At 33.5% G+C, this 14,839-nt stretch overlaps 1 protein-coding gene across 5 annotated transcripts in view; it reads left to right on the forward strand.

The window, feature by feature from the left end:
• Nucleotides 1–14,839, forward strand: part of LOC126774046 (protein real-time) — a 61,033-nt gene that overhangs the window by 24,155 nt on the left and 22,039 nt on the right. For all 5 annotated transcript variants that reach the window (XM_050495361.1, XM_050495363.1, XM_050495366.1 and 2 more), the window contains exons 4-5: nucleotides 4,675–4,804; nucleotides 5,741–5,917. In XM_050495361.1, the coding sequence (XP_050351318.1) occupies nucleotides 4,675–4,804; nucleotides 5,741–5,917 (307 nt within the window). The remainder of the gene's footprint in view (nucleotides 1–4,674; nucleotides 4,805–5,740; nucleotides 5,918–14,839) is intronic.

Consider the following 14,839-nt stretch of genomic DNA (forward strand, 5'->3'; position numbering starts at 1 on the left):
AAATTGTCTATATAACCATGAATTATAGACGAAACACATGGCTTAGTGTAATTATTTGATATACTCGATACCCGGGAGGCCGTGACGCAAGCCAACTATTTCTAAACTAAACCGAATAACTATTTAGAGGGAAATATTTCGCTTCACATATATTATGTATGTACATAGAGTACATTACGCTTTCAGATGAAATTAATATCAATGGACTCGATCTATGTTTGTCCTTATGTTATGGTTTTTGATCATAAGAATAAGTCAATTAAGGATTAGTTCGACATGACGAGATCAACGTTGATAAACTTTACTTTTACCAATTGTTATACAACCTTCATAAGCTACTCGCAATGGACATACTCGTAGGTGCGTCAAAGCTTCCAGTTTTACGCCTTTCGCATCCAGTCCAGTGACCTTCTTCAAGACATTGGTCCACCTGTCTGGAGGGCGCATAAATATATATAACGGTAACAGCCTGTTAATGTCCCACTGCTGGGACATTAACAGGCTAAGGCCTCCTCTCCATTTTGAGAAGGTTTTTGGAGCTTATTCCACCATGCTGCTCCAATGCGGGTTGGTAGAATACACATGTGGCAGAACTTCAATGAAATTAGACACATGCAGGTTTCCTCACGATGTTTTCCTTCACCGTCAAGCACGAGATGAATTATAAACACAAATTAAGCACATGAATATTCAGTGGTGCATGCCCGGGTTTGAACCCACGATCATCGGTTAATATTCACGCGTTCTAACCACTAGGCCATCTCGGTTCATAAATATATATAATAAAAATTAAGGTTTGTGTTAAAACATTAATAACAAAAATATTTTATTTTGTACAATACTATATAGATACAATACAATATGTATGTAGATAATAAAAAAGCGTGCTGTTAGTATCCGTTGATTTCCATGCAGGATATGTAAATTTAATCGTACATTTATGATGTGTATATTTATAACTTGTATATAATTGATGTAAAAAAATACTGCTGTGTTTAATGTCGATGACTTTCGGCGACCTATTTTGTATATGTAAAAAAATATTATTAAAAATATTTTGAAGAAACCCTTAGTGTCGATATATCTATGGCGCACATTCGTTATATATTTATGGCAATAAAGAACTTGATGAATAGCTCGGCCTCTACAAATAACTAGAGCGAACACATAATGATCAAATTAAACCGGTATCATTCGTTATTCAATTAGCGAAGACACTGCTAATAGCATTTTTCTTTTTTTACGAATTTTGTTAATCATGGCATGACATTCACAATACCTACATACTTTTTGCGTCCACTGCTGGACATAGGCCTCTCCAATGGCACGCCACTGAGCTCGATTTTCAGCTCTCATTCTCCAACCGCTGCCAGCCACCTTGCCTATATCGTCACTCCACCTAGCTGGAGGGCCTACGCTACGTTTGCCAAAGCGTGGTCTCCACTCCAGAACACGTCTACTCCAACGGTCGTCGGTTCTGCGACATATGTGTCCAGCCCACTGCCACTTCAGCTTACTAATCCTTACCTACCTACATACTTACATGTTTAAAAGAAAATAAGATACGATTTTAATTACCATGGACCCTAAAATAATATAAACCGTGGCAGTGGGGCAGTCCCTAAATTAACCTTTCCCAATCGAAGAAGGAGTAGAGATAAACAAACCTTAGATATCAGTTCACTTCAACGGATAATCCATGCGATTTAATTTCACCTACTTTAGTGGATGTCGAGTCAAAATAACACAATTAATTCCGGACTAACGAACGCATAGCACATGTCATTCCACTCTTACGTCTACAGGTCACGTGGTGTCAACAAAAATAGTTTTAATGGTGTAAATATTTAGACGAACGGTATCATTGTCATTGTTGTTATTTCGAACGCGATTGTTATTTTGTTTATCTGATAATAAAGGTCTGTGATCGATTGCAAGGACATTAGGGTTGCGAACATTTTTTCTGACTATTATAGTATTTTATTAGAAAATGTTAGTAAAAGTTATTGATTTCTATAAAAACTATATTTTATTGAAATTCTTGTATATTTTTTGTCGATAGTAAGGATACTATATGTTTTATTAATTAAAAAAAATACATACTTGTAGATTAATAGCTTTTGTTTTTATTAAACATGATTTTACTCGCTTATGTTTCTCTGTTTTGAACATTTAGAAATCACATTTAAAGCAGCAGCAGAAATTTAATAATTTGGAATTATTTTTTACTAGTTTCTACTTTCTAGTGGGAAAGGGTTAGTTTGTCCTTTTCTGTAAATCTAGCTACGCGGATGAAAAATTTCATGATAATTGATTAAGTAGTTAAGACGTAACAAACGAACAAATAAAAAATCTACTTTCGCATTTTTAATATTAGTATTACGTTTGGTGTTGGAAAATATACTATATAATTAACTACAATATAGTATTTGAGTATAATGTATTGTATCAATAGTATATTTTACGGTTGGCAACCCTAAAAGAAAAACGTCTCAATCGTGATCCGGTTCTGTTAAAGAAAGTATTGATACGGTGTCAGTAAAACCGCTCTGACATAGTGATTAAAGTCGCAATTTCAATAAATAGGTCTTTGACTTAATCATTTCATCTTTTTTTTTTTTTTATAGAATAGGAAGGCGGACGAGCATATGGGCCACCTGATGGTAAGTGGTCACCAACGCTCTTAGACATTGGCATTGTAAGAAATGTCAACCATCGCTTACATATCCAATGCGCCACCAACCTTGGGAACTAAGATTTTATGTCCCTTGTGCCTGTAATTACACTGGCTCACTCACCCTTCAAACCGGAACACAACAATATCAAGTATTGCTGTTTTGCGGTAGAATATCTGATGAGTGAGTGGTACCTACCCAGACGAGCTTGCACAAAGCCCTACCACCAGTAATCTATTTATAAATTACTAGCTACCCGGAATGCACGGCCGACCCGTGTATAAGACTTTACTCTAGACGTTTATACTGGAGACCGAACATGCAACAAAGAAAAATTCTAGGTTTTTTTCGACCAGGAACTTTCGCAGGCGTACGTAGAACAACTTAGTTTAAGCCCAATCCCAATCGATAGAACTGTTTTGGAACGCATACAAGACATACAGACATAATTTAATTTATAAAAGAAGAATATTGTATTAAAATATATATTGTTTAAAAAAAAAATTTCTATGTTATTATGTTATCTTATCACACAGATATAACACAAAACTGAATACGAATAAGATATACTATATTTAGAAAATTATGATGTTGTAACTAAACATTAAAGCAAAAATATTATCCATGATGTATTATTGTTAATATTTCCGCCACGCTGCTCCGATGCGGGTTGGTGAACACAAACGTGACGGATTTTCATTCGACACATGCAGGTTACCGTAGGATGTTTTCCTTCATCGCCGAGCACGAGATTAAGCGGCAGGTTAAACCCGAATCTTCGGTGAACTCGGTGGTCTTTCCCGCCGCTTTTCTCAGTAGAATCTGCACTCCGAACCGTTTTACGAACCGTTGAGCTTTTCATTAAATTTACTCTTGAAAAATGCTATGTATGTATATGACGACTATAGATACCATTATATAAAAACATATATACGATAATGTTTTCCAAGGCGTTTCTCATAAACGTTTAATTAAACTTGAGACAATTCGCTTCACAATTAGAGGGCGTCTTTAAAGCGCGTGCTCGACCTTGCAGCACAGCTCGCGTACCGCTTCAACATCGCCACAAACTAATTACATTTACGAGAAACCGTATGAATATTATTTCTTGCATATTTTAATGCTAATAATTAGTTATATTCATTTTATTATAAACTCTCTTGCAATATAGTTAGAGTTCATATTCTAACTGCGGCTGCGACAGTTGCTTCGATCTACTCGGGTCACACGTTTATATTAACTTAATCAATATCCGTTTTCATATGTACGACTTTATTGAATATATGCTTGAATTCTAAAGGCTATATTTATGTCGTTCTTAAGTGGATGTTTATTTAAATACTGATTACTCTCTTTCTGTCACCATAGATTTGAAAGGAAAAGATATACAGCTTTGCACAATTTAATTTTAGTTTAAGCGTTAAGCGGTTAAAGTATTATAACTATTTATGTAGATATGTAAGAAGAAAAACATTTCTATCACTTTTTAACCTTTAAACGGTAATATACATATATTGTTGATTCTCCAATGTGATTTGTTTTTACTTTACCTTCTAGCAGACGAGTGAACTTCAAATGTATTTATGTGTTTAATTTCATCATGTATAAGTAAATCCTAAAATATTTTTTTTGATACATCTTATAGTATCTTTTAAGAAGAGATTTATAGCGAGGCCCTAATATATTTTAGTAAAAGCTCTAATTAAAGCGCAGCTCCAGCTGTATTAGTTCGTAATAAATTTCAATCAATCTATTGTAAGAGTATATTCAAATAAATTTTAAATTAATTTAGATTTTGAATGAGTTAAAAGTAAATTTAATTGTAATTAGTATTGTATTTTATAAGAGGTAATTGTGAATTCCAGAAATTCAGAAGACTTAAGTATTGAAAAGTATATTTTTAAAACATCAAGTGTTTTACCTGAACGACCCCTTTCTAATTTATTAATAAATTTCGACTACATTAGCGAAAAACTTTAGCATATATTCTCTAATACAGGTGCACCCAGAGAATCCTGATTGGACATGCTTCGAGCAGAGCGCGTTACTTGACGTCAAAAATTTCTTCGGTCTTGAAAATACCGTCGAGAAGATTGCAATGAAGCAATACGCCGCGAATATTGCTAAAGGTGACAAAGTCGACAAAGATTATAAAAAATGATTTGTTTGACAACAAATGATGAGATCTTTATTTAAATATTTGACCCCAAGCGATTACTGTGTACAAAAATTACTAACGCATAAGTACGAAGGACTTAACACCTTCTAGGCTTTTCATACTAGTTAACCTATTTTCCTGAGCAGATATTTAAGATGTTAAATACAATGACAAAAATAATAAAAATGCACTACATGAATAACACCAAATGGTATAAAGAATATAATATATTTATATAAATACGTAAATTTAGTAATAATATTTGATGTAAAAATAACAGTACGTAGTATATAAATTTTCTTCAGAAACAACATCTTACTATAGATAACAATTATTCCAGAAAAGCGCGGGTTGCGCAGACGTTTTTAAAAAGAGGAGACAGTACGTCTTGTATGTCAAGTGTTTTGTTAAATGGTTTTTAAAATTCAAAACATAAAGTGCTATGTTCACAACTAAAAGTTATGTTTATTTCAAGCTAAATTTTTACTTGTCTTGATCATCTTCCTTTGTGCAAAAGCATCGATTCTGAGTGCTAGGCTGTATTAAGTTGACTTCCCACGGTGCGTGATTTTGCGGATAATTCACGCACGGCCGCTGATCACGGACTGACAAGCAACTCCGAGGCACATTTACAAACACAAAAACGTGTCTTAAAAATTCAAATAATTATCAATTAGTATTGCAGTCATTTGCATTATATCAATATATAATTTAAATAATAATAATTAATCATGTAAAGCAGATAAAGTAGTAATACTATACATAATACAAATATAGTACTTAAAAAAATCTTAATAACTCTTTCGTTTTAATAAATAATCACTGATTATTTAAACGGACTTTTTTTTATAGTTTTACGAAAAAACTCATCATATAGATTCTAATTTTATTGTGGTTACACAAACAGGGAAAGAACTGATCGAGGTGTTCATGAATGAAGTATACAATACTGGCGTGAAGGAGCTATGGGCGTGGAACGCGTCAGAGCCAGGAAAGAACCGCGAACTGCGGCGAGTCGTGTCCCGCGGTACGGAGCCATTGTCGCCGGGACCTGTCGCTGAACCCAAGAGGCATTCTATACCAGGTCAGTGGATACTAAGTGTTAAATAAAGTACTTATAAATTAAGCGGTATTAAGAAGACCGAATAAAATATACAGCTTCCACACAGTAGTCATGTGTCCTGAACTTCTTTCTGACATTGCGAACCAAGTTTTAAATTACAACGGTAAATTTCCATGGGTCTTACGTTATCTTTAAGGCTTAGTTTCGGATTATATATAAAAAATACTTTTGTCATTTTGTCTAAATTATTACGCGGATATATATATAATAATTGACGCGGATTCTGTAACCGATACATATATGAATATTTATTTTGTTTGTGTCGTATGCGTTCCTAAACCGTTTCTATCTGATTGAGTTGGAACTTTTGTACTCTTGTTGGTGACACTTGTGTGACGTTTTCGGTAGAGTACTGTGACATTTAAGTCTCATCTATTGCGAAGGTATTAGAGTATATTAATTTTGATTGGCTGGGACGTCTACGGTGCCTTGGAGGCCTAGGCACAAATCCGGGACTGGCATCTGATGTTCGTTTACGAATACTTTTTATTATTATATGTATTTGATTAAATTTGGCTTATTCGAATATATATATTTATCAAAAAAAATATTAACTTAAAAAAAAGGCGAGATGCCTTCTCAAGATACAGTCTATTTATATTTTCTGGGGTCAAAATATTTTATATATTAGAAATTTCACGCCATATAACTAAATAGGTTACCCGATTCGTATAAAATAAAACAGATAAACTAACCCTTATTTGAAATAGTTAAAATTTTAATTAATATAACTATAATTAATACAAACACCTAACTGGTATTCTTCAAAGTCGGGACTGAACCTAACGCGCAGTATAACCAGTTCTACCGCCAAGCAGCAATGCATAGTATTGTTGTGTTAATAGGTGTTAACTGAATCTATAACACGAACATGCAGACGGATTAGCTAATTTCCGTTTTTGTGTAATGTGTTATTATAAGTCTAAAGTAATTTCAGTTAAATTGCCTATGTGTATCCTCTGTTTACAAATTAATATACAATAATATATACATGGCTGTAGATCCATTGTTTTTTATGAAAGTTAATTGTACTTGATAGAAGATTCTTAACCGAAGGTCTTTGTAAATTTAAACAAATACAGTTACACACGATTGATTTGTGTTTAAGTACTAGCTCGTCCGAGATGGCCCTGTGGTAAGAAGCCGAGATGGCCCTGTGGTAAGAACGCGTGAATCTTAACCGATGATCGTGGGTTCAAACCCGGGCAAGCACCACTGAATTTTCATGTGCTTAATTTGTGATTATAATTCATCTCGTGCTTTACGGTGAAGGAAAACATCGTGAGGAAACCTGCATGTGTCTAATTTCACTGAAATTCTGCCACATGTGAATTCTACCAACCCGCATTGGAGCAGCGTGGTGGAATAAGCTCCAAACCTTCTCCTCAAAAAGAGGAGAGGAGGCCTTTAGCCCAGCAGTGGGACATTCACAGGCTGTTACGGCACTAGCTCGTCTATGTAGGTGCCACACACTCATCAGATATTCTACCGCAAAACAGCAGCACTTGGTTATTGTTGTATTCCGATTTGAAGGGTAATTGAGCCAGTGTAATTATAGACACAAGGAACATAACATCTTAGTTCCCAAAGTTGGTAGCGCATTGGCGATTTAAGCGATGGTTAAAATTTCCTTCAATGCCAATGTCTATGGGCAGGCATATCATCATCTTGTATTTGGCGGTTAAGGAAAACATCATAAGGAAATATGTATGTATCGTTGCCGTTCAACCGTTTTCCTATTCTACTAACACAACGATTTAGTTGCGATTCATTCGAAGTTAGATCGGAATAGAATCGGGAACATGTCGTAACCGTTAAAAATTAGAAGTATTATTGTATATAAATACGAATTCATATAAACAATTAAATAATATCGTAATATTAAAATTAATCGTTGCTATAGAACTTGTGCTGGTATTGAAAGGGGTGATATACAAAAACATAAAACGTCTATAAACCAAATTCTTTAAGAACATAAAGCAGACACAATGGCGTCTGTTTAGGTCGTAAAATTAGCTTTTGTAATGTTGAGTATTAAACAGACAGAAGGAGCGTTCTGAATACGTCTTCGTCGAAGTTTTATAGATAGCAGTCGGTATTTTAATAACTTTTAAAGTTAAAATAAGGTTTATTTATTTTATCATTTAAACTATTTATCAGTAAAAATAAGGGTCGTCAGTTTTAATTTATCCGACTAAATACTGAACGCTTCCTCGCTTATTACCTCAACAGCTGCCACCGACCAATGACCATTTAGGTTATTGAAGTACACACGTCACACGGTCTTAGGTGATATATTAACTTGCATTAAAAGTAGTTCTGTCTGAGAAAAACATCTGACTATTAACTCTGGACTTTTAACTTTGGTCTTTTAAGAACTTATAAACCTTCATTTACAAAATTGTATGAAATATAAAGCTATTATATATATTTTTATTTTTTTATTAGTGCCTCCCACAAGGATTTGACATCACAAGCTTACATCACATATTAAACTAGTTATATATCTATATATGTGCTTCCTCAATTATAGTAAACCACAGCATCCATCTTATATAACTAAGTAACAGCCAATATTATAAATAATAAAATATATAAGATAATAGACTATCAAACTTAAGAGAGATGCCGAGGGAAACCCAAATTTCCGCTGGTCTTGATAAACCTTATTTGCACACGAAGCGTTGAACGAAGGGAATACCAATAAAAACTGCGTCGCGGTTTTGTATAAACCACAATTGTAAATTGTTTGTCACGAACGAATATTATAGCTATTGGTGTCAACTCAGGAAAATACATGTTTTTATTAACTTATGTTTCAAGAAGACTACTCAGCTGGTTGAGTGGCTATTATTTATTTATTATTATGAATGTAAGACATGACAACTCTTGTCATTTTCACCTTTACCTATATACATATTTCACGCCTAAGAATATTAAACTCGTACATAAGTTCCGGCATCGCACATAGGCTCCGGTATCACGGGATGTTGAGATGTTTCATTTTAAAAATTTAAAATGTATTCCATTTTATTTATTAAACCGAGGTGGCGCTGTGTCAACTCGGGCAAGGCATACCGAGTTTTCATGTGTTCAATTTGTGTTTATAGTTCAATTCGTGTTTGACGTCATTGTAAACCGGCATGTGTCTTTTCCCAACTGTGGGACGCTGTGGGCTGTTGCTTTAAATTTTTCTAATTAATAAATCTGACACATACTTATAATACGTATGTTTAATGATTTCAATCCCGTTGTTGGAGTTCCATTCTTAAACGAAATAAAAAAAAAAGTCTTGTAAGAGCGTATCGACATTTGGAGTATATAACGACATTGCCTTTACGATATTTGGAATTTAAATCGGGTTTATTTATTTCTTGATGACGGTCTGACCACTTTTGAACTTGAAATCGCGAACATAATAATGAGAATATATCCTGCAAACCAAATTTCGGCCATGGCAGCCAATATCGGAGATTAGCCATACGCACAAAATATAATATAGTGCACAAGTGTGTGCGAGAGTAAGTACAGGTCCTTGAGAGAGGCTCATGTCTAACGGCTTAACATGTAACACTCATAGCTACTACTGACTTCGACTTTTCTCATTTCCGACGACTTCGAAATGAATTGAGGACCAAGATGGCCTATAGACAGTTTTAAATAGCCTCTTATATAACGAATGTTACAGTCCAAAATGACAGCTCGAAGATTGAAAAATAAGTATCGCATTTACATGAACACAGCTGGGCTATAAATTTTCAATGTTTTCTGAATATCGATTTAGTAGTTTCTAGAATAAATAATACACGCGTGCGAATGGACAGCCGCGTCTGTATAATTTAAACATTCGATTTAATTAATTAAGCATTCAGTTTGGTAGATCTTACGTTTATATTAAATTACAGAAAATAACGTTTTATGTTCATTGTATGCAAATATTCTCAAATAATAATTGGCATTGATATTTATTTTAAATTTATCATTTACAATCTCTATATATAATATTTCTGTACGTCACTGCAGCTGGACAGAATTTTATGAAATGACTAAAATGATTGGATGCTTTAGATTGTAGGTTATACCCAGTAGGTGGTGCTGTTATCCGGTGCCAGTTAGATAATATAAAATAAATAAAATCTTTATTTCACCCGTATCAAGTCGAGACGGGATTTTTGTATATCCATTTGAGATTAATAGACTTCGATGCCGTTCGAGCGATCACCTTGACACTTAACACATAATAAATATGTATATATTTTTGTGGAAAAAACTTTTATATTATTTTGTTGTAACTCGCCGCTAGATTCGCCGTCGCTTTATAATTGCTATACATTTGTATTCGTGAGAATATTTGAGCACTACGTGTATCGGAATATAGTTTATAGAAAAATATAAATAGGCTTTGCAACGCTTGCCGAGCATTAGCTGCTAATTTATAAAATAGTCTTAATGTATGTAAAACCATTTACTTTCTAAAAAATGTCCTCTAAAATATGTAGTCGTATGTTGGCGTTCCCACGAAGTTTTTCTCAACCGCAGTGTGAGCGGGTAAGTGCACATGAATCACTCGAAAACTTAAGTCTTCTCCTAGATTTAGTCGTGCCCATTACGAAGTTTTTGGTGAGGATTTAGGTATTTGCTTAAAACAAGCTCGTGATTTCTACTTCGTTTGCGTCAAGTCAAAGTTAGATAATTATGTAGTTTTATGAAGCACTGTTTGTCCAGTGGTTGTATATAATCGTTATTGAAAATTTAAGGAAAACATATATGTTTTTATATTTGGAACCTTTATTTTTTTATTGACAACACTAAAGATCTTCAATAGCTATCGAACCATAAAAAAATAAAGATAAGTTAACGGACCAAGGAGTTGAAAAGAAAAAAAAAAAGTTGCTGATGTTTTGTCTTTGCCTATTTATATACAATATATTATGTGATAATATTATATTTTTATGTTTGACTCTATTATTTATTTTCTTAAAATTACACTTAAATTAACAGTGTCTAGTCGATGGTAAACTGTTCAGGTGACCCATTTGCGAGTTTGCCTGACAAGAATAAATAAAACACAATTTTTTTTGTATATAAGAATAGAAAAATGCGACTCTGCAAATTGATATACCGCTCATATTGAGTTATCGGTCCACCGCTGTTATGTATTTTAGTTCGTTTAAGGTAAACACGTTCGCTATTCCTCCGCTATTTCCATCAACATTGTTATTATTGACGAGCTCACAGTCTCCACTATGATGAACGTTTTATTTATTTAATGGTGAATAAGAACTAAACTAAACCTATATTATTACTTCTCGATTACATCGAACCTCGTCCAATAAATAATGACTTAACGAACGGAACGTAATAGTGTACCCTTTGGGGTCAGTCAGTTCGATCAATGTCATGTTTGAAAATAGAAAATTCGTCTAAGAAATAATTTAGGGTAATTTTATCTAACCGCATCAACAATATAACCATGTTGATTTTATGTCAAATGGATATTTGTAAGGTCAGGAGTGTTTTTTATCAAATTAATCATAATATCTTCTTCATTAATAGTTACTATGTAGGTTTAAATAATACCATTACATATGCCGAAATAGCTCAGCTGTGAGAATATTTGAATGTTAACCTAAAATTCCGCACTACTGAGTTTTCATATGCTTAACATGTATTTATAATTCATCTCTCGTTCAGCGATAAAGGTAAACGTCATGAGGACAATTGCACGTTTCGGATGTTGCTTTAAACATTTTAGTCAAGAGACTCCTGTTTACCCCCCCCCCCCCCCCCACTCAAGACCTTTACAAAGATCTTTTTGGCTGTACCCTTATTGTTATATTTGCATTTCAATTTTTATTTGATTGGACGATACACACCCATTACCGGACCGGTGTCCAGTGGCGTATTTACCCACGTGTCCGAGGCGTTAGGTCTTGTAGGAGCGGCAGGCGAACCGTCTGTCATAATGTATGTATCGTTACGCATTTGTATTTTTCATTTTGATTTGACTTGAACTTGAAAAACCCACCTAATCAACGTGACGCAACTTATCTAATACTCATTATTAGTTACATACTTGCTATTAATTAACCATAAAAAATGACGTAAAATTAACGATTATAACCAGATGTTGTTATATCAAGTCCTACTTTTTCTTTTGTTCTGTTCTTATCGCAATAGCTGTGAATAAAGAAAGCAATTCTAAGGGTCGAATGGGGGTTCCCTAATATGTATTTTTCGTGGGCGTTGTGAGGTCCATCGCGATATTTATTTTAATTTTTATAGAAAGACTGTGTAAGATAAAATATATTCAACTTTTATTTACCTTTACAGTTATTTAAATATTTAATACATTATTGTATAACATATAAAAAGCAGATGGCTTAAGAGGAACAGAAAATATTTAATCAAGGCCGTATATATTTTATCGCTCTCAAAGACTACCGTTGTTGAAAGAACGAATGAGAAGATGACTTTTTACATAGGAACATTTATTAAAGTATTACAATAAACTACACGTATCGCTACATCCTAATAATACACACAATAATAATAATCCTAAATATTATAAAACAAAGGCCCCCCGCCGCGTATGTCTGTTTGTCTAACGCAATAAACGGTCCGACGGTTTTTACCAATCAACAGAGTGATTCATGTGGATAGTTTTTTTGTATTATTAATTAATATTTTGTTTGAATTGCCTGAAATGACAGTATTTGTTGAAGATGTCGAAAAAATCATGACGGCTGGGAGTTTTACTGGCAATGTATATGTTGAAAAAAAAAGGGCTTAGTTGGGTCACAGAAATAAATCCAGGGATTTTTACTTAAATCTGAAATCATGAACGGTGATATGCTAACACGATTTCGTAAGCGAGCACTTTGAATTTGAGTGTTACGACTATCTCTTGGGATCTTTTATGCGACAAAGAATATACGTGATTGATTTAATATATAGACGATAAAAAACGTGGACTTAGTGTTTCTAGATTTTTAGGCAGAATTCATTATATTTATTTGTGTTTTATTAACATACTTGTATTATTTCATTAGTGGAAATGACTGTACTGAGTTTGTTGCCGGTCCTGCTCATTAGAATATACATATTACATTCTGGATGTAGTCTTATGTTTAATATAATCTTGTTAAATGCGCCTAAAGATTCTACTAGAGTATTGGATTTTAAATAAAACGAATGGCTTACCCGCTTTGTTCAGCATTCATTTAATTTTAGTATTTTCTTTTAATAATTAATGAATACTAATATTTTTTAAACATTAAATCCAGTCTTTCAAGCGTGATTGAGCAATCCAGACAAACAAACTTTAGCAATTATAACATTAGTAAGAAATTATCTTTAATTGAAGTGTCAATTAGTTGATATTTAAAACTAAATATAAAAATGATACGTTTCATTTAATAAAAGCAGTTATGTAACATAAACCACCTGATGGTAAATGATCACTGTTCACCTTCGTCTATAGAAAAAATATTTTTATTTTCAATACTCACGAGCATTTTAAATAAAATACACGATAAGTCGCTTGCTCAAAGAAAAACGCCATCATTGGTCGTGAAGTTGTTTTTATTGAATCTAGTTTATACTAAAGTGGCTGTGATGTCGTTTGTATTGACTTAATAATGTAGTTTATTTATAATTTACTGTCACGTGCAGCTGTGCATACTGTGAGAACTCACTTTGCATCTCACTCGTGAAATGTTGAAAACCGATTTAATTCAATATTTTGATGCGTGTATCCTTTAATTGTTATGTTATTTCAGTCAACCAGCTTCCCCATGCGGTTTCGCCCGCCCCCCTGATAACGTGTTTGCAAAATTTCATTCAAACAAATTATCTATTGTATTTTCTCTTGTAGATTAACTCTACTGGTATTACGGTGCATTTTAAGTCTTCGTCCCTTAATAAATAAAAATCTGTGGGACACGTTTATTTAATCCCAAAAACATGTACGTTTTTAAAACGAGATATTTAGACCACATATTACTTACACCTAATATCTGTATTCATCTTGGTGTGCTAAGAGTTTTATCTTTGGATTTGTTTGTGCTATAATGTGTCTTTTGCTTGTTCAAGCAGTTATCACCTGTATTTGGGGTACCAACTTTTATCTTTACTTTCTCAACTCTGTACTTTCGTGTTTTTATGTGTACTTTGTTGGTGGTCTAATAAATAAATTAAAATTAAAAATAAAATAATGCCGCTTTGAAAGGTTTCCGTAAATTGAATTTGACGAAATATTTTATAACTCTTCCTTCGGATACAGAAACAGTATTTTAATAATTTGTTTATTTATTTAATTGTAGTTCATACGTGGGCAGAAATCGTATAACAAAATAAATCCAAAAGGACGACTGAAATGCCCCGTTTACTTTCTACAGTTGCGTTTCATGAGCGCGTTGTGTTATATACATATTTGCTACCCGACCCGGCTTCGCACAGATTGAATAAGGATCTACAGTACTACATAAAACGTTTATATCGCAATATTATATATATAACTATTTGTTTACATGGCGCGCGTCAGTAAAGCTTCTAGTCGGCATAATTTTTTCCGATATCTTGAATCGTAATATTTCAGACAATTTACACTAAACGTAATACAACCTATACCTTCCTCATGATTCACACCATTCATTGTTGAAAATCTTATGAAAACTCGTTCGTTAGTTTTTGAGTATAGCGCGGTCAGACAGACAGAAACGCTGCGGGGCTCTTTTGTTTTATAATAAGTGCTAAGATTCCGTCATCATAAATATTCGTAACGTATTCCCGTGCTAGTCCCCTTCCACCTCGATATCTACTTTTCCAAGTATTGCCTCATTTTGATTACCAAATCTTGGAACGGCGCCAATATGAAGATTA

The sequence above is a fragment of the Nymphalis io genome, chromosome 15 (assembly GCF_905147045.1).
Source record: "Nymphalis io chromosome 15, ilAglIoxx1.1, whole genome shotgun sequence".
NCBI lineage: Eukaryota > Metazoa > Arthropoda > Insecta > Lepidoptera > Nymphalidae > Nymphalis > Nymphalis io.